The sequence below is a fragment of the Epinephelus moara genome, chromosome 22, assembly GCF_006386435.1.
Source record: "Epinephelus moara isolate mb chromosome 22, YSFRI_EMoa_1.0, whole genome shotgun sequence".
NCBI lineage: Eukaryota > Metazoa > Chordata > Actinopteri > Perciformes > Serranidae > Epinephelus > Epinephelus moara.
The window spans coordinates 39,916,485-39,943,762 of record NC_065527.1 but is presented as its reverse complement, the minus strand read 5'-3'; the positions used below and the strand labels follow the sequence as shown (position 1 = coordinate 39,943,762).

General features: G+C 39.9%; 1 protein-coding gene across 5 annotated transcripts; it reads right to left on the bottom strand.

The window, feature by feature from the left end:
• Positions 1-328: 328 nt before the first annotated feature.
• thrap3b (thyroid hormone receptor associated protein 3b) lies at positions 329-21,672 on the bottom strand. 5 transcript variants are annotated; one of them, XM_050033893.1, is made up of 11 exons: positions 21,316-21,672; positions 17,252-17,406; positions 12,045-12,872; positions 8,164-8,778; positions 7,369-7,535; positions 7,114-7,225; positions 6,925-7,000; positions 6,094-6,269; positions 3,388-3,625; positions 2,751-2,900; positions 329-1,543 (listed from the first exon to the last, which is right to left on the bottom strand). In XM_050033893.1, the coding sequence occupies exons 2-11, from the start codon at positions 17,371-17,373 to the stop codon at positions 1,316-1,318; spliced, it is 2,712 nt and encodes a 903-aa protein (XP_049889850.1). In that variant the 5' UTR covers positions 17,374-17,406; positions 21,316-21,672; the 3' UTR covers positions 329-1,315. The 5 variants fall into 5 exon arrangements, 4 of the variants coding, with proteins under 4 accessions (XP_049889850.1, XP_049889853.1, XP_049889852.1 ...); XM_050033896.1 differs by having other exon boundaries at positions 8,164-8,637; XR_007569144.1 differs by lacking the exon at positions 329-1,543 and adding an exon at positions 3,138-3,280.
• Between the last annotated feature and the right edge of the window lie 5,606 nt (positions 21,673-27,278).

Sequence of the window (27,278 nt, the reverse complement as noted above, 5' to 3'; positions counted from 1 at the left end):
TATCTGCCTTTAATTTGTAGATCGCAACAATGACATTCCCAGAGTTCGCCCTGAATCAAAGAACAGATTTATTGAAAATTAAAAGACAAAGTACTCCAAAGCTTTTGAGAACAGTACAAAAGTTTTCAGCTTCAGATTAAACAAAAACAAAACTCCTACAGCTCATTTTAGTACATGCAGTATGTACAGTCAAAGGTGGGACGAAGCAGCACAGTGAGATTCACAAACTATTTCTGCTAGTTCGCCAGTTCTCTTCTTAAAAATATGCACTTTCATTAATGTTTTGTCACAATTTTTTTTTTCTCTTCATGTTTTCATGTGCAGGTACTTTTTTTTTTGCTGGAGAATTTACTGCAACCGTTGTATTAAAACAAAAATCAGAACCGTAATCTATTTTTATGTTTTCCCTTCCCTCAGATGTTAAGATTACAATAATTTAGGTTTTATAACTCTATATATGTATTAGCCTTTTTTTTAATTAAAAATCTAAACATAAGGTAGCCACTTACCTAAACTGATATGTGTTTATATGTCTAAAGCAAAATCTTTTGGTGCCAATTTAATTTTTTTTTTCTTGAATGAAAACATCCACAATCTATGAGAATATACTGCAGCATACACACACATAAAAATGCTCTCACTTCCTAATGAGAAATACAGGTTAAGTGGCACTATACGAAAAAGCTTGGATAATATAAGTGAGAATCATTCAGGGGTTCATCAGAAGATTTTTTCATAATTTGACTATCATTAACCCGCTACTGATTGGTCCCGAGGAGCGAGGTATGACTCAAACGTTTCATGCAGTAACATTAAAGATTTATCACAGTCCCAAAAACAAACAGAAAAACATTATGGTGGTGATCATCTAATGCCTTCCTACTGATACAGCTGTACCTCTCATAACCGCGGCTTTACCTTGAAACAGATTACACATGTATTATCATTTATATTTATTTTCTAAGGCACAAATGCATTTCTTCTTTTGTCATGTTTTCAGAGAATATTCATCTTTGTTGCCTCAGTATTTTCTCCCTTAAAAAGATACAATTAATTCGACCAGCTGCGGAACAAAAACTCACCGTTACATAAAAAACACGCTCTGAAATGAAGCTAACCTCACATACAAATGTAACAGAGTGCTGCTCTTCAAGTCAGTCCTTTCTTCACTTCAACTGTGAGAAACTCACGGAACATTAACCATTAAATAATGAGTTGATGCTGAGGGGAAAAAAGAGGAACCCTTTCATCGCCGCTGTAACCGCTCTGACACAGACGTTTATGAACATGTCAACAATAATGATGATGATAGTGTCTACTGCTTCTGGGCGGAGATGTCTCCGGCGCTCTTGGTGTCTTTACGGTCTACTTCTATGTTGTCGTCGCCCATCTCCCCCTCCCCTCCTCCCTGGAACATGTCGTGGGTCCACTTCGGGCTGCTGCCCCCTTTACGGTAGACGAAGCGTCCCCGGCGAGGAGGGAAGGAACCGCGGCCTCTACCACGGTTGTCTACCCAGGTTTTCTCCCCATCACGATCATCATGCTGGAAGGGGACATGGGCAACATTAAAGCTCTAGTCTTAAGTCCAACTTCAAACTTCTTTATATCTAAACACTACAGAAATGCTTTCAATGTTTTAATAAACATGAAGAAGTTTTAAGCCGGTCCAGGGCTACATTTTTTGCTTCTTCAATCAGGACTACAGTCTTTACTCTGTTTAAAACAATCATCAGATACTTTCAAATCAACTGACAGTGCATGCTTTACATACTGGCTAAAAGTTGGCGTCGGGTGGTCTTTAAAGGAACAATAATCTGTTTTCCTGGGACACATTTTATGCGACTGGGAGCAGAAATGACAAATGGTTTGGTAGAGATGAGAAGAACCAGGTTCTACAAAGTTAAAACTCTGTGAAAGAAAAGTCCATAAAAGGCACCTTAGTAGCTGAATATAACATAACCTCAACATCCCTGATCCAGCTGTGTTCGGGACGCCATATCCCTCTCTCTCCTCCACACTGTCAGCTATAAAGTGACATAAAACTGCCCTACAGATCATCTCTAGACTTGCTCTGACTATGGTGTAGACTTTCACATCAAATATAACATCAATAAGAGCAACATTATGATTGTTAGAGGTAAAGTAAACAGAAAATTAGTGTGTAATGAGATTAAATATCTTGGCCATTGTGTCAATGATTAATCTGATGACAAATATATCTACAGACAGTGTCGCAAGTTGTATGCGCAAGCTAATATACTGGCTCGCAAATTCAACATGTGTTCAGTTAATGTGAGTAGAGCTCTTTTTAGAGCAGTTTGTACCCTGCTGTATACTGCCCACTTGTGGCGTGCCTAGAGAAGCTACAGGCAAAGACTTAATGTGGCCTATAATGATGGCATGAGACTGATTCTTAAACTTCCACAGTGGTGCAGTGCCAGCCAAACGCCACATTCAGAGTAAGGCCTAATTCAGAATATCCATCGGTCCAACTTTGGCAGAAAATTATGACGAAATGGTTGAAAGGCCTGTTTCATGGCAGACATTTATAGAGTAGAAGTTTTCCTAATAACACTATACAAGTCTCCTTTAATAGTCATGAGTCACAATACTAGAATCCTGAAACTGAAGCAGCCGTCATTAATTTTATTATGATGTTATTCCTACAGTGTCAAAATGTCTCCAGGGGAAAATACCTGTTTTTAGGGCTTTATGGGTGTGACTTAATTAATCCTTAGCTCCAGACTCACCAGGTAATACTTCCTGCTCTTGGGAGTGTATTCAGGGTCCCACTCCTCCTCTGGAGGGCGCACTGCAGGATTCATATTGGCAGGGTTTCCATTGCTGTTGTTGCCTGGATAATTTCCCCTGTTCCACCCTCTGCCTCTGACCCTAGGGAACTGAAATCAAAACAACAAGTGGGATTTAAACTCTCAGTCAAGCCACAAACACATTTTCTACAATAAGATGGGAGAAAGTTTTTAATTATCTTTAATAATTAATAGTTTTGTTCCAAGTCAGACTCAAAAAAATTGACCCAGAGACAATGAGAGGGACAGCACACACAAATAAAAAGCCATACTGATGGAAATTTGTTTAGTGATGAGGTGAAGTTCCACTGATTTACGCTACATTACCTTAATACAAATCAGGTAGTGCATGGAATATGTATGATAGAGTGTCATCATCATTATCATCATCATCATCATCATCATCATCATCATCCACATTATGTTCCTTAGCATTAGGAGGAAGGAACAGAGCAGAGAAGCGCAGTCTACTGTGATGCCATTAGGACAAAGAATTGCAAGAAGATGAGATGTCAGTACCTCAGTGACAAAAACAAATGCAGCAGAAGAGATAAACAGAGCACAGACAGGAACTTACAAATCCACGGCCGCGGCCTCTCTCTGGGTTGTGGCCCTCATACTCTCGAGGCCCTCTGTCTGCGGGCCCCGAGTAGTCCCGTGGAGGATAACGTGGGTGACCGTAGCTCTCCTCAGAGTGGTGCTCCATCCCCTCTCCTCCCATGTACTCTTTACCTCTATAGGGTGGAGGATAAGGGGATGGAGAGGATGAGGAGGAAGAGGAGGATGGAGATCGATCCCGCTTCTTCTTACCCTTCCTGTAGCACAAACATAAAAGTTGGACGTGAGTGTCAAAAAAATGTAGGTTTTATAAATAAAAGTGTGTCGGAACAGTTAAAGACATCATGTGCAGGCTGGTGTGTATAGCTGTAACCATGGTTACAGGAGTCATGTTTGCACTTATTCCTCCTTCACAAAAACAAACAATGCCCTAAATTTTATTTGAAATAAGATGTGCTAACACATCAAATATACACATCTCTTGACAGACTTCATTTTTGCACAAGCCCTTCCACCAATAATCTAAGCTGGCTCAACCTCTGCTTCTGTGCACTGTCACAACATGGTTGCTCCTGAACATAGCGAGCCAAAGATAAGAGGAAATTTAGGAAAAATTGCCTCATGCAACATTTAGCTTAAAAAATTAAACTGTCAAATAAAATTCTAGGCAGTTTCCTTTTGAAAAGCACCTACGCCTTAAGCAGAATCTACCTGCCTAACCAACCATGCACAGTATTGTATATTATAGCCATGCCATGGTGTACCAAGCAGGTGGTTAACTGCACTGACCTGCAGTAATATGGCCATGTTTGGAAGCAGGCTGTAGTTGTGCTGCAGTAAAGTTTAGCGGTTTGGGGTTTTGTTCCACTCTTGTTTTTATCTAACTGAGAGACGCCTCACTGTTTCCTGATTCACTATCTATCACTCATAACGGAGCTGTACGTTCTATGATAAGTGACTGCTCATGCTAATTCAACATTTCCTGCTGCTGCTTTTTTATTAAAGATCCCCTCCAGACACGTTATCAAGCATGTAAAAATACTGTGCTATAAATAATATTTTGTTTGACTTGGTAAAAGGTCTTCCAGCTCTGGCATTGACCTGAAACAGTTATAGATCTGGCTATACGAGACGAGAGCAGTACTCAGTGGCCTAGTGGTAGAGTGTCCGCCCTGAGACTGGGAGGTCGTGGGTTCGCCGGGTCATACCAAAGACTATAAAAATGGGACCCATTGCCTCCCTGCTTGGCACTCAGCATCAGGGGTTGGAATTGGGGGGTTAGATCACCACATGATTCCCGAGTGCGGCACCGCTGCTGCTCACCGCTCCCTCAGGGGATGGGTCAAATGCGGAGAACAAATTTCACACACATTGTTTGACAATCAGTGGAACTTTACCTTTACTTTACCATCAAGATGGCTAGCGTCAGCGTTAAGAGGAAACATCAGAGAGACTGAGCCAAACATGCCTGAGCCTCAGTCAGACCCAGACTCAGATGTGGAGTCTGTTGTGCCCCAAAATTGGCGGCTAGCACACATATCAGAATATTTAGTGTAGTTAGCATCTTTTATTTGTTTGTTGGTTGTTAGCTTCTTAGCGTGTAGGCTAAGTCTCAGTTTAGACCAATGATTCACAACCAGACGAAACCGTCTTAGAAAAAAAGTTGCAGCGGATGTGAACTGGTGCTCGCTGTATGTGCTTATGCCACACACACTCATACACACTGATTAATTGGCGCTGCTAACTTAATACTACTGTGGTGTATTATTACAGTCCATCTGATGCTCGTTTTATGTTTTTGCTGTTTCATCACTACTACAAATGCAACTGTAGCCAGTATCTCACTATCACTATCCTCATTCATATTTTAAGAAGCTACAAATTATATTCAGCCACAAAATCAGCCTGAAAACCTGCAAATCAGAGCGTAAGTACGGAGAGTTGTTGCATAGAGATGATACACCGTCTCATCTAGTTGCATTGGTGTGAACCAGCAGGTTTTTAGAACAATGCAGAATGAAATATTGCCTGTTTCAACTCGTCTCGTCGCAAATCTTTGGTCTGACCTGGGCTTAACTGGTAGGTAACTCGTATTAGAAAGTGATTGGCTTTTGTATTAGAAATCTAGCTTACCCGGCGTACATTTGAATCTCAGATTTTAGGAAAATGCAGACATCGCCACCTTCAGTAAAGGAATGTGAAAACACTTCTCCAGTAACAAACTTTGCACAGATATAGGTCGGAATAGTTAGGGTCAGACATTTTAGGGGACATAAACAGAAGAAAAACAAATTTTTGAGTGGAGGGAGACTTTAGGCTCTCACATACTTCATACTGTGAACAACTGCACATACTTGAGTCAATATTTTGCACATTACATCATCTATGTTTTTAAAACAGATATAATTCACATATTTTACTGTGAATATTTATTTTATATTTATGAGTCTTCACATGAACTGTAGAACATGATGGGCACAAAGCCAACTGTGTGGTGAAATATATGCAGCAGGGTGTTAAAATTATGTTATAAATGTGTGGGGGAAAAGAAGAAGGTGGTGGTGATTGTTTATTTTGCTCTGCTGCTGTAAATCAACATGGCAACATATCCATGGTAACAACAGTAACCACTCCTTCAAACAGTGTGTTCCCTGCTGCTGATTTGAAAAACAGGAGTGTATCAACCTCTCTAGGGGTAAAAACTGAGACAACAGACTGAACGTACTTGGATTTCTTGTGGTGTTTCCCAGATTTCTCAGAGGACCTCTCTCTGCTCGGTCCTCGGGAGCCTCCTGGGCTCCTGACTTCTTCACGCTTGAACTCCTTCCCAGCAAACCTCTTACGTCTTTCAATATCCAGGCGAAGGTCCATCACGTCGCCTTTGAACTTTTTACTTGGATCCTGCAGAAACAATGTGTTTATCAGCCACTAAATCAGCTGTTTGTAATATACTGATGGACAGATTCATAAATTATTTGGTAAACTTAAGACACAAATGGAAAGCTTGAAAACAAACATTACATGTACAGATGCACAACATATATTATATATTGTGTTCCCTCTAGTGGTTAAGACAAAATGTGAATACTTTAAACACCACAACATTACTATGAGTACAAATGCAATAAAGCAAAAAAAAATAATACAAAATTTTCTTTAAAAATGACTTTTCACAATTTAAAATATTTGTGGAAACCAGCAGCATGCATGTAGCTTATCAAAATAAATTGAATTTCACAGTTTTTTGTAGCTTGATTTTTTTCTTTTTAGGAAAAATACTTACAAGGTAAAGGCACTGATAAGCGTCCCTTGAGAGGCTTGGACTCAGGATCTTAATTCACTTCCTTTTAGCCTTTGCTTGGGTTCGTACATACCCAATCAATAACCATATCTCATAGGCTGGGGGGCTTGCTTGGCACTTACAAAACACAATTGGGCTCTTTTGATTTAGAAATATGCATCCTTTGAAAGAAAAGCACAAAGCTGAACACTGCTGCTTTGGATCGTCTCAAACTTGCTTGTTCCAAATACGTCAAATTTCAAAATGGCGGGTCACCTTGTAGCTCGTCTCCTCCATATCCTCAAACAGGTGAGACTGCCTCTTAAAGGCACTGGGGGAAACATCGATTCTCCTGGGAGAGGAGGGAAAAGCCTTAATGTCAGTAGGCAAAGATTTGAAATGGGTGAAAGAGATTTTTTGAATAAATCAGGTCAGATACGTCAGATAATGAGACGTTGTCGGTACCTGTGGATTTCTGGGCTCTTCCTTGGCTTCATCATTTCTACCTCTGCAGCTTTTCTTTGGTACATGGCAAACCGCTCACTTAAAGTCATGTCTGAGGATTGGAAGTGTTGAGCTGCACATAAAGGAGAACAAACTATTATTCCACATACAGCAGCACCAGCTCTGGTAACTAACATATAATCAAGTAATGAAATGTCCCTCCTGTCATCTTGAGTCTGTAGCAGCCGGACAAAATCAGCACAGGTCATACTATACCTTTGATGTAGTGCACGATAGAGACTATGTGCTGAGCAAACAGCTCAGAGGGGCTGCGACGGAGCTGCGCTGACTGAATGTGCTGGAAAATGGAGCGAAACTCTTGATCTTTCTTTGTGGGATTTCGCAGCTCTCGAGGCATGAGGCGCTCTTTAGACAGGGAAGAGCTGAGAGAACAGAAGAGGTCATAAGGCTCATTCAAAAACAGAACAATTCCTATTTTCAGGTGATTATACACTAACGACAACACAGATACGAATATTACATTCCATTTCTGCCAATAATGTTCAACACACTGAACCTTTCATTAGCCCCAATTTTTTTTGGCCTGCCCACTTTGTCTGATGGTTGTGTGATCAAGCTCCATAAAAATGGGATTATTGTAATTGAAATGTCTCACGTTTCACTTGTACAAACCCAGCAAACGTCACCTACACTGAAACCTCTCGACTCTTGTCGTTGAGCCTGTTAATAAATGTAAAGTAACAGGGAAAAGATAGGCAGTGCTGCACTGGGTTAGGGCTCTGTCTTGTTAGTTGTAAAAGAATCAGGTGCTACTCAAGGATGGGGAAAATAGTCACATAAAGTTAAAAACAACTGGCCACTAGCTTGCTTTTAGGACACAATGTTACGCCTGCATATTTTCACAGAGAATTATTTTCACTGGAAATTATGACCACAGAGATTTAAGTATGTTGGAGTGGATCATCCCAATAAAAAGTAATTTGTTTTATATTTGGGTCAGTACGGTAATACTGCAGTGTACATGTCATAATCAGATATTACTACACGTACCTGGGTATTTCATCTAAAGAACCGATTTTGAGTTCAAAATCGTCCCTTGACGCAGACAGGTGTCGTACAGGTGACTCATCACGAGGAGGGAAGGCTACAGGGAACAGCGGTCGCTCCTTCTCTCTGGAAGTTGTGGGAGGGGACGGACTCCTCCTGGCCTTCTCCTTCTCTTTCTTCTCCTTCTTCTTGGACTTCTCCTCTTTCTTGGAGCTGTGCTTGCGGCTTCGGTACAACTCTTCTTCTATGTCTACAGGCTCTACCTCTTCAGCTTCTCTCCGGCTTTTCTCTTTCACTGCCAGGTAGGACGCTGGATAGCCTGGATCATCCCCCCATTTCCCGAAAATGTCCCGAGCTGTGAGAGTGGTTTTTACCTCCCCGTCTTCCTCAGCGTCCCTCTCTTTCAGCCCATGAGACTTGAGGAACTCCTCTTCTCCAGCGTCAAAGAAAGGCATGGTCTTGTCTTCCTTGGAGTCGCTGAAAGAAGTGGATGAGATGGTGAAAAGGTCTCCAGACTTGCTTCCTTTCTCTAGTTCTCTGTCTACGGTGCTCTGCTCTTTATCGCGACCGTTCTCCTTTTCAGCAGCCAGCTTTTTGCTTTTATTCTCAGCCAAGAACCTGAAACAAAGAACCAGACTCTGCTTTGGTGCCTACAATGGCAGGTTCACTGCTGCTTAACAACACTGAGATGAACAATGCAATAATTAAAAACAAGTACAAGATACTCTCAGAAGCTGAAAATGTAATATGTAATACACACCAGGGATGGGCAAGCTTACAAACAGATGATAAAACTGCATTTACAATGTTGCTAACTTCTATTTTCGAGCTGTCTCTTAGTTTAATCTCCTCTCCCTCCTTGCTCCAAACTGACAAAGTACTAATGTACATGTTTGGAGTTATTTTTCTGTTACACCTGTGAATCTTAAAACCCTAAAACTATAAAAAACTAACAATGCCACTCAATTTTTACTGTTATTATGCAATTAGAAGAGACTTTAAGACTGGGTTACCAATGTCATGTTGACAGTAGGGCTGGGTATCGTGTAAAAAATTACAATACCAGTACCCTTAAAGTGATACTGATATCAAAAAAGTAGGGTAATACCCTACCCTACCCTAAAAGTAATATCAAAAAGGGACGGGACGGGACAGGATAGGATAGGATAGGATAGGATAGAACTGTTTTATCCTGAGGGAAATTTCTGTACAGCAATTACAATACCACTTGGTAGGGTTGGGTATGAGTACTGGATACCTTTAAAGGTATTGACTGAGATAACCCTGTACCAAGCAGTATATAAACTTATCCAGTTAAACCATACCTGCATACAGTCCTTTTTGTACCCAGATCTAAAGGAAAGTGACTACTGTATGATGTTGCCCACAGTCAATCGTCGCAAGCGTTCTTTGATTTAATGTGACATGTGATTGGCCCACTATCACAGCAGCTACAACACATCCAGTGTGTGGAGTGGTGAAATCGAGTGTGGGGTGTTTCCGTGCAGTTCAGCCTGCCGAAATGCCACCAAAACCTTTGAACTTATGGCTATACTACATGCCTGTGGTGTCTGGTGGAATTCTATGCAACTGAAAGCTTCCATTCACATGATGGGTGAACGAAGAGGAAAGAAGTAATCAAATGACGCACACTATTAGTATGTTATCCACTTTAAGGGAACTGGTATCGGTACTGGTATCATAATTTTTAAACAAGACCCGGCCAGTACTAATACTTGGTACTGAGGTTGAAACCTTTAATGTATGGAGTAACAATACACAGCCTTAGTCGACTGTGTTGGACATTTTTTCACTGAGCCGAAACTTTTTCATGTGTTTAATAAAGGATAAATATTGCCCTGTGCATGATAGTAGAATTTCTAACGCTTAAATCAACATCCTTATAAATCTAGTATCAGACTCCAAGATTTCAAACTACTCTCAGTTGACTTGGATGAGCTTCGGAAAAATATCTGGGACATCATTCTCAGTATTAAAGGGATAGTTCGACATTTTGGCAAAATTGCCTATTGCCGTAATCCCTATAGTCATATGAGTAGGTACATTACCTTTAATTGTCAGTGCCTGCTGTTCTGAGATCAGTGGGGCAGAGCTGCCCGCTGCTCAGTGCACAAAATGGAGGTGATTGGTAAAACCCCCTCTCTCCCTCAAAACTAATCAAATACACCGTCAAATGACTCCAAAACGCTCTAGTGGAAAACACATGGCTTGCGCATTCCCCACGCTATGAAATAATAATGTATAATTAAGTAACATTACGGCACATGAAGCAAATACTCGGAACTACTTTCTTGAATAAACCGCTGGGTGGAGTGACACAATGCGTACCTGACACAGTGCCGTAGTTATTGCTTGCAGCCTTGCATTTGCGGTATCGTCAGCTGGACGCACCAGAAAGTTTGAGAAAAGTTTACAGAATGTTGTTGTAAATCATGGAGTAAAAGGTTACGGTAACAAGCCGAAGACATGAAGCAGAGTGAAGTTTCACGTAGTACCAACCAAAAATACAGACAGGATGAAACAATGGCTATTTGTGCTGGACATCGACCCCAACAGAAACAATGGCTATTTGTGCTGGACATCGACCCCAACACGCCTGTGGAAACGGTCCAGAAAATGTTTGTTTGCTCCAACCATTTTTTACCGGAGGACTACAGTGAAAGGATGGAGCGCAGAAGCTCAGGAATGGTTCAAACGCTTTTCTTGAAAGATACTGCCATACCATCTGTCGGCATCACAAAACGAGCAGACGTGGTAAGTGATCGTTATGTATTTTGCTCAGCAATCTCTCTGCTGTAGCGTTACCTCCATGTTGAGTAACATTAGCCTACAACCCAAGCATGGTAAATAAGGCTAAAATGCAAATGTTGTTGTGGTTATGTTATGGATAGTCTGCCATGATCAGCAGTCGGCTTCTTCTCAACAAACTTGTTTTGATGACGGGAGTAACTGCACTAAACATACGCTGTTTGAAATCACTCCGCCCAGCAAGTACTGTATCTCTGGAATGTAGTTCCAACTGTGCATTTGGCTTCAAAACAACTCTGTCTTGTAATATTACATTACTATTTCATAGCGTGGGGAATGTGTAAGCTACAAGTTGTCCACAAGAACGATTTGGAGTCATTTGATGGTGTATTTGATTCGTTTTGAGGTAGAGAGGGGGCCATACCGTTCACCTCCATTTTGTGCGCTGAGTAGCAGGCAGCTCTGCCCCACCGATCTCAGAACAGCAGGCACTGATAATTAAAGGTAATGTACCTACTCATATGACCATAGGGATTACAGCAATAGGCGAATTTGCTAAAATGTCTAACTATCCCTTTAACATACTGGCTCATCAACCTAAAAGTTGAGCCATATCTACTTCCCCAGTCAAATTATTCCTAAAAATAAAAAGGGGACCTTGAAATCCCCGCTGGCTGCTGATCCTGTACAACAGATAAACCTACAAGCTGCACAGAGAATATCTGCAGTCGCAGAGTGGCTGCTGGTTTTAATTTCCTCTCTTCATCAATTGTATAAAAGAATAAAACTTAATTTAAAAAAAGCTCAACCCTAAAGCAAACAGTACAGAGCAGGACTCACATTGCAGTAATTATACTCACCAATTCATCAATTATACCGACACCATCCTAAGTAAACTGGATTTCATACAACCTCCCTCAGTGCACAGAAAAGGACGGATACATTTTCAATGCACTTAAAATCTGCAGTCTTATGTTTTCCTTTTAACCTGTACTCCTCCAGGATCTTTGAAAAAGGCTAAACATGTTTGAAAGAAAAATAATGTTTATAATTTGTTAGGGGAATTAAAAGAAAATGTAATTAAATTTAATTAATTAGAGATGTAATTTACATACTTTTTGAAGGCAGCAGAGATCACAGTCTTATCTCCAGATTTCATGTCTTCCTTTGAGAAGAACCCAAAACCACTGAAGGAGGCCGTCTGTCCGGACTTTGTGGGGCTCTTTGCTGGAGGGGATGCAGTGCCGATGGTTTTCCACATGGGGCCGCCACTCGCGGGACCTTTGCCCTCATTACCAGTGGTACCGTCCTCTTTCTTAGTCTCTGGGCTGCTCCGTTTAGGGCTGGCATCATAGTCAATCCATTTACCTCCAGAAGCCTTCTCGATGGCGCTGCCGTCTGCTGCCTGACCGGATTTCTCCGTTTGACTTTCTAACTTGCTCTTAACATCCTTGGAGCCAGGCTTGCTCTTGCTGCTGCGATGGCGTGGTGATGAGGACCGGGACCGTGATGAGTAGCTGGAGCGCCTAGAGTGTCGAGATCCTCGCGAAGACGAGCGGTCAGAGTAGCGGGAGCGGCTCCTGCTGCCTGAGCGCTTTTTGGGCGTGCGGGAGCGTGACCGCCCTCTCCTGGGGCTATGTGAGTGGTGGTCTTGGTCGTGATGGCGATCATGCCAGCCTCCTCCTCCACCACCACCACCACCACCACCACCACCACCACCACCACCGCCCTGCCAATTGGACTTATAGCCATAGCCGCCGCCTCCTCCCCTGTTCTGGTAATGGCTGCGTGGGTAAAAGCCTCGGTTTCTGCCACGGTAGTGGAATGGCCTCCGGTAGCCTCGGTTGTAGCCTCTGAAACCACCTCTGTTGTTCTGATAGTCCCTGGTAGGATAGTTTCTGTAGGACGGAGAGTGAGAGCGAGAGCGGGAACGAGACCTAGAACTGGATGACAGAGGAAAGAGAAAAGACAGAAGAAGAAAAATTATGTAATTGAGGGCAAAACACACTCAGCTTTGCAAGTCAAGAGCCACACAGTCTCCACATTAAGGCAAAAGACTGTAACCAGAACCTTACTTCTCTTGTGGGAAACGCTACATCAGTGAAATGGCAAGACCCCTGGACATAAGACCAGACCATAACCTGTTACAACATTGACTGTGAGGGGGTAAAAGTAATCAACCAGGACTCAGCGAACAGCCACAGAGAGATAAAGGAAGCCATTCACTTCCCCATCTGATGGCAGCAACTATTCTGGAACACACACTTACCACCTTATCAGAATTCAAATGTCTCCAAGGTCAAGAATGAACCTTCAAGCTGCCACTGAAATGTCGCAACCTCGGCAACATCAGCTTCTTTAGTTGTGGTAAACTTTGGGATTTAAATCATTTCAGGCAAACTATTCCTCTAAGATATGCACACTGGCTCCTAGTGGTCCCAAAACTATATTTTGTGTGGCCTTTACAAGAGAGATAGAGATCTACAACTGCCACAACGTCAACAAGGGGCGCTGTAAGCTCAGAGATGACTTGGAACTAACTCCACTGAGCACAGCGTTGTCTCTGTCATTCACTCATAAATGTAAACACTACTTACATTTCATTCAGGGTGTCACACAAAAGGATATATATATGTATAAATACTGCACCATGAATCATTTCTAAAAACAGCTGTCAGCAAGCTGCTAGACTGACGCATACTCTGAAGTGACAGTACAACAGGGTTTAATGAAGTGGATAAAACACACAACAGACGGCCAACCAATCATCATGGCATTTTATCTGCCACCTACAAAACTGCAGCTTCACTTATGAAAGACTACAAATAAAAGCCATCCAAACACAATCTTCATATTCTAAAAACATGTAGGTAGCATGTGTAAATTCAGGGATATAAGAAATGTCACTGGGACCAATGCAACACTGCACCTGTCCTGATGGTCTGCAAAGCCACAGACAAAACCATCTAGTTTACAGGCACATATCAACTACACACTCACCCCTTGTACCTTGTCATTGAAGCTGAGTCCTGGACAAAAGAGAAGTATATTACCACAACCAGGACCGTCTGTGTGGCTTTAATTTATGTGTTGGTCAAAGGGTACACCGAGGACACAACCTGCTCTAATCCACAGAGGGAGGAGGCAGCGAAGGGGGAGGGGGATACAGCACGGCCACGAGCACTTGCTCTCTACTCCCTCTATTTCCATTTGACAATCATTGACGTGCTGTGTAGCAATGCTCTCCAAGTAAAAACACCCACTCCAACAACTCACTGTGAAAGTGCTTTAAATCATCAAGCTTCAAACATGCACTGACAACAACAAGGCAGCCAGCGTGGGAAACACTCCCTTACTTAAATAAGAAAACATTTAGTAACTAAAACACTATGTTGGTTGACAACAAACTGTAAAACATGTCATAAATATAGATGAGTGGAGATTCTTAACAGGAAATAAGGTGAGCTGATGCAAATAGCTTGAGGCTCCCACACGGAAAACATAATGCAAATTCAAACCTAGACAAGTCAGGCTCAGTCAAAGAACAATAATGGAACTTCCCCAGAGCCAACGTCAATAAAATCAGAGAGGATCAGAATCAGCTGGTTTTCAGCTTACTCGGTCTCAGATATGGCTGATACTGTGCCGATTCTGTCCTGTATGTAAATAGTTTGTTTAAGCATATAAAGATTTGTTGCAACTGTTTTCTTTTGGAAATTAATACATGTTAGATAAAGTGGGATATACTGCAATTCATTTTTAGCTGGATTTTATTTGTACAGAAAAACAGCTGTCCAATAACCTGGAGCACTTTTTGTTTTGAGTTTGAGTGAGAGAAGGTCTGTAACCTGGTGCAGTCTTGACGAAAATGTAAAAGTTTGATAATAGCCTGTGTTATTATGAATATACAATTGAATTTTCATAAAGAAAAGTTACAAAAATGTTTGTGTATTTAAATTTTGTGGGCATTTAACCAGCCGCACGCTTAGTACTTTTGAAAAACAGGCTTTTTTTTTTTTTAAATGTTATGATTTAAAAACACGTCCATACATTGTCACTGCCATGTTTTAGCAAATAAAGATTCAGATTTCAGATTACCCGGAATTCTTGAGGGCGGGGCTGTGTGCTGAAGAACACTGATTGGTGGAACACACACTTGCAGCGTTCTGCACTTCCTGGCACAGGCAGCCGCTGCAAACTTCAATTTCATTTCTACAAGCTTCACTTTGTTTGTGTTTTGATTTAGGACGGGTACCAAAACCCGGTACTAAATTAGCCCTGGGCCTAAATTATCAAAGACCATAGTAGTGATAACCTCTGACGGTATCGGCTCTCCTCTGCACAGAACTCCTCCACACACACATACACACCTACACGACACAGTAACCGGTGAACAGCTGCACTCGTTACTGTAAGTGACATTAAACCTTAGCGGGTCAGAAGCCCATACTTTATCAATACATGTGTTCAGCAAGCATGAACATGTAAACATGTAGACAGCGATATTCAATATGCTCCATCCACAGTCTCTTATCCACCAACACTAACGTTATGTCTTACACAAGGACAGCACGCTAGTTCAGCTGATAGCGAATTGTTACTACTGAGCTCTAATGACAGCTGTCTGTATAGACTAACTTAGTTTGACAATTATCTTAAAATAGTTCTAAACTTAGCTGCTGGCTGAGACAAACAGCCCCAACTCTCTCTACCAGCATGTCACCAGCCAAGCTGGCAGAGCCAAATACAAGGCACACGCCGAATCATCTACGTCATCAGCCTGATTTGAATACATTCTCCGGAACTTTGAGGTGCGGTGGAAACGCAAAACCACACAGATTACCAGGAATTCTTTTACCCAGGTAAAGAAATTCCTGGAAATGCTGGTGGAAAAGGGGCTACTGGGCTGCAGCACGTCACACATAAAATTCTGCCTTTGGCTGGTCCTCTATTGGATCATATCAAACCTGTTGCAAGAAAACTTGGGAGTCTGGTTTGACAGTAATTTAAGTTTCGAGCAGCATATCACAAAGCTTGTGCAATCATGTTTTTATCATCTTGGAAATATTTCAAAAAATACTGCTACAGTCTCTTTTCTTGCCTGAATCAAAAATCTACTAATCTGCTTCAGACTGTACAGAATTCAGCTGCAAGGCTTTTAACCAGAACCAAGAGACGTGATCACATCACTCCAGTATTAGCCACTTTACACTGGCTCCAAGTATGTTTCAGAATAGATTTGAAGATTTTACTGATTATTTTTAAGGCTCTTCATGGTCTCTCTCCCAGCTATATCTCTGACCTCTTAGTACCGTACACACCAGGATGTACTTTGAGGTCCTCGGGCAGAGGTCTTTTGTCTGTTCCAGAGGCCCAGCTGAAAACTAAAGGGGACAGAGTGTTTGCTTTCAGGGCCCCGAGGCTCTGGGACAGTCAGGTCAGCCGAGTCAGTGATCTCTTTTAAATTCCTTCTTAAATCATACTTTTAACAGAAAGCCTGTCCTGATTTTACTTGAGTTTTAAGTTCATTTAAACTGTCTTCTATTTCCTCTGTTTTTAAACAGTGCTTTTATCAGTTCTTTTAAAAGTTATTTTCATGTCTTGTTTGATTTAAGTATTTATATGTATAGCACTTTATAACTGTTTTGAAAAGCTATTTATAAATAAAGATTACATTATTACTATTATTATTATTTGATATAGTTTTGCTGTTGTTAACAGTGAAACCCCATGACCCCAATTCATGAACAATGTTCACCTTTTTTAGATTCTCCATTCCCTGGCATTAAAAACAAAGTTTTCTTCACAAATTCAACGTAACAAAAGGTGAGTTAATATACTATGGTGAACTGCATGAGCCTTCACAGTAATGTTGAGTCACATGTAAAATGGCTGTCATGATGAAGCAAATGGTGAGCAAACACACTACTGAAACATGACCTGGTCATTTCCTTGCTGCTTTGTCCTGTCCTACAAACACAGCCAAACAGGTATTATCACACCAGTGTACTCAGCTGATGTTTGTTATTTGTTTGACAGCACTGACTGATATCACATAGCAAACCACAACCTGTCTACAATTAAATCTACAGAAAGACCAAGATGTTTTAGCACATTAAATCAAAGTTACCAATGCAGCAGATGAAAGAATATGAATACTAACAGTGATCATATTTTAAAAAACTATATGAGTGGCTGCTCTATAATCACTGAGCTAAACTACTTGTTATAGGAGTCAAAACCTGCTGAACACACTCACCACATACACATCAGAACAAGGTAAAGACGTAAGTTCATGTCAGAAACAGCAAAATGGATTTACCTATAGCGACGTTTTCTGGATCTTGAACGGGAGCGGCTTCTAGAGTGAGATCTGGAGTAAGATCTGGATCTGGACCTGGATCTGGAGCGGGACCGAGCTGGAGAGTCCGGAGCCTTTGACATCTTTGCTCTTGGGCCAGAATAAAAACTCTTTTCCTTAAAACACAACGAGAAAAAAAAGTTAATTTTGTTTGTTTTGCTCACCGTAAGCACAGGGAATTTAACAGATACTAAAGGGTACGTTGAGCAGTTATGCTCTTCACAAAGAAAACTAATTTAATTCAAATAATTCCTCCATATTCATCAGGTTTATATTGCTACATTACATCTAGACCTGCTGACAGGTTTAACAGCATACACACCAGCGTACACCTCGTGCCCTGTCATCAAGACCCCTGCACCTTGCTGCTTTAAAACCTGCCTTAACAGTCCCTAAAGCCCAACATGGCCTTAAACTGTCAAAACCAATGCAGTGAGAACACACAGGGGCCTACAGGTTAGCTCTAAGACTGTAGCAAACAGCTGGAGCAGTGTGTAAACACGAGCACATGAGCCGGCAGCAATGTCAGACAGGTTGAGCTTCTGTGCAGCAAGATGTTGAAGGCCGCTCCTGAGTAGGAGTGAAAGCTGGCTCAACATCAAACACAAATCTACCTCAATACTGCAGCTTCCAACAAATAGGTGCAGACTACTAGGGTTAGGCGACTGGACAAAAAAAAAGGACCGTATAGAGCCATCATATTTTCATATCTAACCCTGTGAATTAATCAATCAATCAATTTTATTTATAAAGCCCAATATCACAAATCACAATTTGCCTCACAGGGCTTTACAGCATACGACATCCCTCTGTCCTTAGGACAAGAGTTTAGTTAGTTATTAAGGGTTTAGTTCCACCAAACTAGAGTCAGTGATTGTCAGGACACACACGCATCCATACTAGTACATCAGCCTTTGCTGCTCAGCTTTTAAACAAAACTTATCATACGAGTCTGGTTAAAGCTAAACAGTCAGCACTACAGGTAACTGAATCGAAGCTAGGCAATCATTAGAAGATTGCCATACCTGTTACATCGTAAAATTTTGGTATACACAGTCATTTGTTGGGTGTTATGATGCTGACCATGACCCCCCAACATCTCTGGTTGAAATCTGGCCGGAGACCTTTGTTGCATCTCTCCCTCATTTCCTGTCATCTCTGTACTACTGTTATCGAACAAAGGCACGAAATGCCCCCAAAAATATAAAGTTCTTTCCTTTGCAGATAAAAATATTTAAGATGCTGTTTAGGCTTGGGCAGAATCAAGGTCTTACGGTATACTGGGGTATTTAGAAATCCCGAAGATGTTATTTTCAATACCGTCAATAACGCTTTTTTTTAATATATTAAACTAATACAATGCTGTATTGAGGTAATGTAGTGCACAGCATGCACCACCAGGAGCCAGTCTCTACTGGTGGAACTGTCAGCTAAGCTGAGAAAGACGGCGACTACAAAGGGTGGGGATAACGTTACAAGACTAGTAAAAAAGAAAAATGCCTCAGCCCCTGTATGGGAGTACTGCCCCATATAACTTTATCTTGAGATGAATTCTTCCAACTACAAAAACAGTAATTAGCTGCATGTTTTTATTCAACACATCATCTCTGTTCAACCAACTGATGTGTTGGTACTCACAGTTCGCAGGCACAGCACGTTATTTGAATACAATTTGTTTATGTTTTGTAACCACCCAAATGTATCCAAACACTGACTGGATATGAACAACTTTTCTACTGTTTCATTGCTGCTTGTCATCACTCAAAACATTAAGGCTAGATAAAATGTCACTGAACAAACAGTGTTTTGATTAAGCAACCTCGACCCTGGAGTTAACTACTGAATCAACACTAACCAAAAATGAAAAAAGCATGTGTAACATTGTGGCATCTCAGAACAAAAAAAAAAGTTCTTTATTTATTTGCAACGCAAATATTAAAATTGCAAACTAAAATTTAGAAACATTTGTCTAACTTGCCACCTAAAAATGCTCAAAAATATTTTTTCTCTTCACGCATCTCTCTTCTACAAAATGGAGATCAGAGTCTCTAACAAAGCAGCAGCCCTGGAGCAGGTAGTGCTGCGTTAGTGCAGTGGGGCAAAAGGAAAGCTTTTACTACTACAGGGACTTCTTAATGCTGAAAAGGCAGTGGCGCCTGTACTAATGACGTCAATCTGCTATTCTGTTACAGTTACATCAAAGTCTGAGGAGTTTGCTTTTCATTGAAGATTCTCTTGAACTCAGTGAAATAAATATAATTGGTTTTTCACTGAATGTTGACAAATGCCTCTTTTCTTTCATGTCTGAGGGGACAACAGTTGCTATGTGCCAAGCAATGGTTGCTACATGCTAATACTGGGTTTCCCTTCCTGCAGTGCCCTTGAGTGTTTTATTCACCACTGAAAGACCTCATTGCTCTTCTGCTGAACCTCAAACTTCTATTACACACAATTAAGGTGCCTCTTTGCATGCCTAGGTCGTCCTGTGTGTTAGGTATCTCAGCCACTTGAGTCCCATGTTTTACGAGGAAAAACTCATCAACAAAGGACATGTTTATTATTTCAAATCTAAACAAATTCTTAATAAGCAGTTTTCACTGAGTGAGTTTATTATTATGCAAAGCAGTGCAAGGTAAGATAGTAGCCTAAATACACACAGAGACCTCATATTAAGCATTGTGGGTAACAATTATGTCTTTTTTAGAGTTTGTATTCATAGCATCATCTCTGATTCTGTTCTTCCCTGCAGACTCCATAAATGCTCTGAATAATAATTACAAGGAGGTGCATCAGCAAGTTGACTTTTACTGCATGCTACAAACCCCTGCTCTCCCCTTCAGTTAAACATAAAAACGGAAGTGAAAGTGAGCATGAATGGTTTCCCATTTTTTATATCACTGACCACAAAGATCTTAACTAAGATTTACGTCCTGCAAACATCTTATACAATAAATGTTCCACATGCAGGGAGTTTTAATATGAACTAGTTCTGTTTGTTTATGTAGCCCTAAGTAATATTATGTGTTGCATAATGTGTGCTCAGATGTAGTTAATGATGCAGAACTGGTTCTGGTGAGCCCTGAAAGGCAGCTCTGCTTGTTGTGTGAGCTGAGGTTAAAATGAGAGCATGCACATTATAACCATGGAGGGAAATATCTGAAACTTGCAAACCAGAAAGGCAGCAGTCAAAACCTGGGTTAGCGTTGTTCCGGCCACAGGCAAATACATACTAATATGAGTGTTGTGATAATAGTGCAATTCCCCAAAGTTGCTGACAAGCTCTTTTAAAGTGCATTCAGTGTAGTACTGTAATACTGATCACTGTCGATTACTTATAAAACACAGTATTATCACATAGCTGTTTAGTATGACTAATGCTGATGTATTACTGGTGGTGGAATGTTAACTAACTCCATTTACTTAAGTACTTTTACTGACGGGTACTTCTACTCCAGTACATTTTAAAAGGCAATACTGTACTTTTTACTCCACTTAATAATGAGTACCTTTACTTCTGGTACTTTAAGTATATTTTGATGCTAACACTTTTGTACTATTACTTCAGTGATATATTGAATGTAGGACTTTATCCACCGTGGTGCTGTTACTTGTACTTACAGAAAAGACAGGATTACTTCTTCCACCGGTTGGCATATGTGTCACCGATACAAGCCACTAGGTTTAATGGTTATTTCGGTCATTTTGGTTGTATATTTAGCCTTTATTTGCCTTAATAATCACCATGTAAGGCTATGTGCAAAGACACAATATACGATTACATGTGCACTGCAGAGAAATGTGTCACCATGTCAACAGCAAATACACTGATGTGACAAACTACAGACAAAACACTGTGGAAAATATTAAGTTAGCGTTGCTCAACGTTGCACAACCCTGTAGTCAATATAAGTCCAATAAAACTAGCTATCGATACTAAAATCACCGACGTTAACGATATGATTGCCGTTAGAAAAGCGGTTGCAAACTTTATTCATCAGCTTTACTACAAAATATAGTAGATTTACCTTCCCCCCGTTTTCACCAGCCTGGACGCGGGTCTTTTTGTGGATAAATGTTTGAGGAAGAAGAGTAACCTTTGAGGCCAAGCGGCTCGTCTGGTCCCTCCTTCCTGGTTTTGCTGTACGAGCGCAGACGGATGTTAGCAACCTAGCTTGTTAGCAGCGTCAAAGCTAACCAACTGGGCCAACAAAAACAGACGAACTGCGCTTTTAGAAGAGGCTAGGTCCTCAGACTACTGTGTCAGCCCCCATTAAATATATCCGGGGATGCTTTTATGTGTCTGTCAACTGGGCTAACTGTATGTTTTTGGCTGCATCGAGATCTTACAGTGGCTAGCTAACCCGTTAGCTCGTGATACTATTGTCGTTAGGCTCAAATCTCGCGATACTTCGTGTGATGAGGAGGGAGAAGGAGTCAACTTTCCTCTGAGGGGCAGAGCTTTACATGTTATAATTGCTGTATTAATTTTTGCTGGAACACCTGGGTCCCTCTGCCTTAATTAAACACAAACTACTTTAAGAACATCAGCTGGTGGAAGTAGTACTCAGATATTTTAACTAAATAAAAGTAACAATAGGCTACAGTGTAGAAACACTGTTACAGGTAAAAGTCCTGCATTCAAAATCTTATTCATTAAATGTACAAAAGTATGGCCATGAAAATACAGTAAAGGTAGTAGAGGTACCCATTATGCAAATTCAGGTTCATGTATATTATATGACCGGATAATTATTGATGCATTGATAATAAACTTTATTTATACAGCACCTTTCACACAAGAAGTGCAGCATAAAGTGCTTTACAGTAAGGGCATCATAAGCACACATGAAAATAGATATAATGGAGATAAAACAGCAGCAGCATGAAGCATAAAAAGAAAGAGTTTCAGAATGTAAGAGCAGGTAGACATCTGAGTTCTGATGTATGCATTTTGACTGTATAATGGTTCATCCATTTGTTCGAGCTTCAGTGTGGCAGCTTTAACTAATTCCTTCATAAGTAGATTCGGTGAAGGTGGAGAGGGGGGAATGCTGGGTAGTTGGATGCTGCCTTGATTGATGTTTACCTGATTTAATAAGTGGTGGACAAAGTCCTCAGATCCTTTACTAAAGTAAAAGCACCAATACCAGACTGTAAAATTACTCTGTTACTAGTAAAAGTCCTGCATTGAAAATGTAAAATAAAAAAAGTATGTGAGTACAATCAGGGAAAAAATAAGTACTAAGAGTAAATGTACTCAATGCATAAACATTTAAATTAATTTAATAAATCAAAAATAATTAAAATATTTAAAAGGAAAAGCAGTAGGTTCTCATGTCTGGGGAGCTGGAACCATGAATTTTATGTATATATTTTGAAATGAAAAAATTACTTTAATGATTATTAAAATAGTTGCCTATTCATTTTCTTATCAATCGACTAACTATTTTAGCTGCACTTGTGTATTTTTATATGGTTTGCATGCAAAAATCTTACTAGAGTTACAAAATAATTGGGGAAAAAAGTACAGTGCAATGAAGTTGTGCAATACAAGTGGGGAAAATAGAAATACTCAAGTAAAGTACAAGTACTTATAAATTGTACGAAGTACAGCTTTGAGTTATACCAATTTGTCATATTCAAACAATGCTAAGAATAAACAGCTGTCTCTTAGCTTGATGTTGGTGTCTATTCTGTTTGTAGCTCTGTGCACTATTTTTATCAGACTTAAAAGCCTCGTAACGCCTCCTATCACAGACACAGATTCCACCCTGAACACCACTCAGGGCCCACTTGGCCTCGGCCAAACACAAACACATTTAGTGAGTTACCAAAGTTGGGTTCTGCCTCATCTCACTGACATGTTTTCTGTTGGAGAGGAAGAAAATGTGTCATACTAAAGTTGTAAGTTGCCTTGAGGATTTTAGTCAATATTTTTGTATGAGAATAATGGTATGTCAGTGCCTTTTCAAAGTTAAAAATGTGTCAAGTTTTTCACCAAAATTGAAAAAAAGAAAACATTTTAAATAAGAATACAAACTCAATCACTTCCCTGCCTGTAAAATGTACTTCTACAATGTGTTCACCTCAGGGAACTTGTAAATCCCACATAGTGACGAAAAAATCCATCCAACAACTAGTTTGCAGTGTTGTCTCAATCTTCCTCTCTCATACACAACATTAAGTTTATTGTTTTAGTAGATTTTTTTGAACATTTACTCTCATTTTTAATGTCTCTTGTGCATAAACATTCAGTCCGATGTGCCAAACAATGCTAGTGTACAAAATAATTCAACAAAATAGTTCCTGCATGAAACTGATCACAACAAGGTCTGTGGATTATCTTGAGTAACCAGGTCATGATTTCTAGAAAGAGACATTGCGGTTGAGTTTTTTTTAATGTGTTTTTTTGGCACTTTGAGCACCACAAGCCGAGTGCCATCTAGTTCCATTATATTCAAGAGAAGGCAGACATGTCTACGGCCGATATCTCCAACACTCAGCAACTCACACCGAAACAAACTAGATTGATAAATAGCACTACAGGTAAGAGGAAGAACGTGTGTTTTTGATTTTGTGGTGAACTGCCCCTTTAATACACATTGTACAAGTGTAATATGTTAATGTAGTTCAGTGATATTTCATACCCACTTTCTTGAGGCGATATTGTGTAACAACCACAGTCACAGATACACTACTACTATATTTATGCTGTCCATACTTCACATAGCCTGTTTGATCGATGGTCTATCCACACCCTCTATCTATATATAATGTCATATTACTTGTACTTATACAGTATATGCACTGTATATATTTTTGTTCATGCGTATATATCTTGTTTATTCTGCACACATTACTCTCCACGTTACTGTTTTGTTGTCTTAGTTCGTGTCCTTAAGTGTCAATGTCATGACACAATTTGTTTGCATAAGTTATATACATGCTAAAACTAAAATACACACATTTTTGTATTTTCCTTAATATCTTTTTGTCGTTTTTTTATTCAGTTTGTGATTTTTTTTTACATTCTTGTATCTTCTTTGAGTGTGTGCAAGAATTCAAACGCGCATATACTCCGTACGTGTGCAAATAGCAAATTGCATCACATGAACATGTTCTTGAACTTTATCCCCAAAGAGAGGAAGTCATTTTGAACCTTCTGATACTGCAGAGATCACAGACAAAAAGCTCATCTTTACAAATCTTGCATCCAAAACCTTGGAATCTGATGCATCACAACCCTGAAGGCTGTCATGACAGTTCAAGCACTGAGAGGCGACGCTGAACCTTATAAACCCAACTGTCCGTCCTTCATTCTGCAGGATAACAACATGTCATCCAGTCCACAGCCTGCATATAAGACCCGGTTTGAATTTTCACAGCTCCTCATGGCATGCTGTGATCAAGTCACTCCTCGTTGACCTTCCACAAAGATATGCAAACAGTTCCTATTCACTACCATTTTCCTTTGCAGCACAGGTGTTGGACACTTGGATGTGCCAGAGTTAAAATTAACCTCCTGACAAATCTCTCCTCTGGCCACAATGCAAGACAACCAGACATGGCTCCTTGTCTGTCACTCACTGTTACGAGCTGTTTATGGTCTCTCACTGGAGGTTTGAATTCCAAGGGGCAGAGGACAACTCTGACCGCTGAGGTCATGGGTTGAAAGTGAAATTAAAGTCAGTAAGATTAAAGGGATTGAAGCTGCAACATGAAACCTGTGGAGCATCTGTGTCATCATTCAAAATAGAGCAAACAAGCAACAAGGGAAATAAAATACAGCAGACGTACAACTTAGCAACACAAACAAGTTACTAATATGGAATTTTTGTTATATTGATATATTATTTAACATGTTTTCTCATCATAAGAACCTTAGTGTTCATGGGTATCCTGATTATTTTTTTATTTCTTACTCTAAAACAAACATTTTTCTCCTCTTACTGCAGCAAAACACTATCAAAAGTACAACACATTGAATGTAGACATCATTAAATCGTGTTCTAAAGCTGTAGAGAATGTTTGGTTTAAAGCAGAAATATTAATTCATATCATATTATATGTCATATTCTGAATTCAAATTGTTACCAAAATAAAAGTACAAAAGAATTAACAGCAAAATGGCTCCAATCAAAGTGTTACATTATTACATAATATTAGATTATTCTGCATTTTAATGTTGTGGTGGAGCTACTTTTTGATATTTTGTATACTACTAGATTAGTAGCACAGTACTGCACGATAACATACAAGCATATTACATGTTTTTATGTGTAAAAAGTAATTGGAAGTGTCAAATTAATGTAGTGGAGTTAAAAAACAAAATACAAAATTTCCCCCAAAATGTAGTGGGGGTAGAAGTCTAAATAGCATAAAACAGAAATACTGGCGTAAAGTACAGTACTTGAACAACTGTACTTACTGTACTCCAAACAGCGACTGAATTTTAATTTCTGTATTTTATTATCTTGTAATGTTTTAAGTTTTATTAATATTCTATTTATTTATATATTAATGTAATTCTCCTTATTATTTGAGTTATTTGTCCTTCTGTTGCTTCTGTCCTGCGTACTCCCTCCTATTTTGCTCTGAGGATTGCACTTCATCTAATTTAATTAAGAAAAGAGAGTGTAAGACTTTGAAAGCTACGACTCAAATTACAATATCCACTAACTCAGCAGTCCTCTGAGATACATCTAAGGCATAAAAACACGCAACACAAAACATGTTAAACATGTAACCACGTGAGAGAGAGAAAAGAAAAGGCTCACCTTGCAGAGCAGAGTTAAAGTATCCCGAACAGAGCAGACTGAGACGTGTTTTTGCTTCCACGTTTATAGAAACAAGAGAAGAAGAAACCTCAGTGATGGTTGTTGAGAACGTGCATCCAACTGTCTGACAACCACTTGGTGAAATCACATGTGAATTATAAATAGTTCACTTTCTGGAAGCATCTTCATTGATGTTGTTTGAAATGATGACCTGAGAGTTACAGTATGTGTTTATCCTCCAAATATTAACATGCCTGCAGGGGCTGCTGGTGATTCTTACAGGGAAGATGTAAAATGTAGACTTGGTATTTGATGAGCACACAGACAGATTAAAGGTTGAAAACATCATTTATGCACGATAATGGTCTTGTTTCATTTGTCATGTGGGATGGGCAGGTTGAATCACACAGCTAGATGCGCTAGATGACATATGTTTTGAAATGTGTATCCTGTTGTTACTGGCTAAAGTCCAGTGTAACTTGAAGCTCGGCCCACTCAGAGACACTGAAGGTCTTTAGTTAGGTTGATATTATCTCTGCATCCACAGTGATTGGGCAATAATCCAACAAGGTCTGTGTGTGACCAGGTCTGTGTCTGACTGTGTAGCACATATTAAACATGTACAAACCATTGTATTTTCATATCACAGTCATCAAAAGGTTATGCAAAAAACAAACAGTCGAGGAACAAGAAGAGGAAGAATATATGCAGCAGTATAACATAATTTCCATCCTCTATTTGGATGATCTTACTCAGAGCTGTTTCAGTGCGTACTGCATTTGTCTAATGTTCACATGCTTACCTTTGCTAATTAGTACTACAAAAAAAGTGCAGCTGAGGCTGAATGCTAATGTCATTAGCATATCCTGATTATATCTGAGCTTACTGTCTATTTTATTGGAATCGTATTGGTTTTGTTTCCCATTCATTATCTTGCCTTCCTTATTATATGTTTACTTAGTTGATATTTTATGACATGTCATTTGTTTTATTCTCCTTATGTTTTAAATGTGTTTAGTGTTATTGTCCAGCATGTTGTAACTGTGTTTTGAAAAGTGCTATATAAATAAAGTTTATTATCATTATTATCATTATGGGTCATAAACCAAAGTATTGGTCAAGCTGAGATTCTGACGTGATGATGGAGCTAAAGGATCCATTGAAGGGTTCACTTAAGGTATTACAATTCATCCTGAGGAGAACGTGAATGT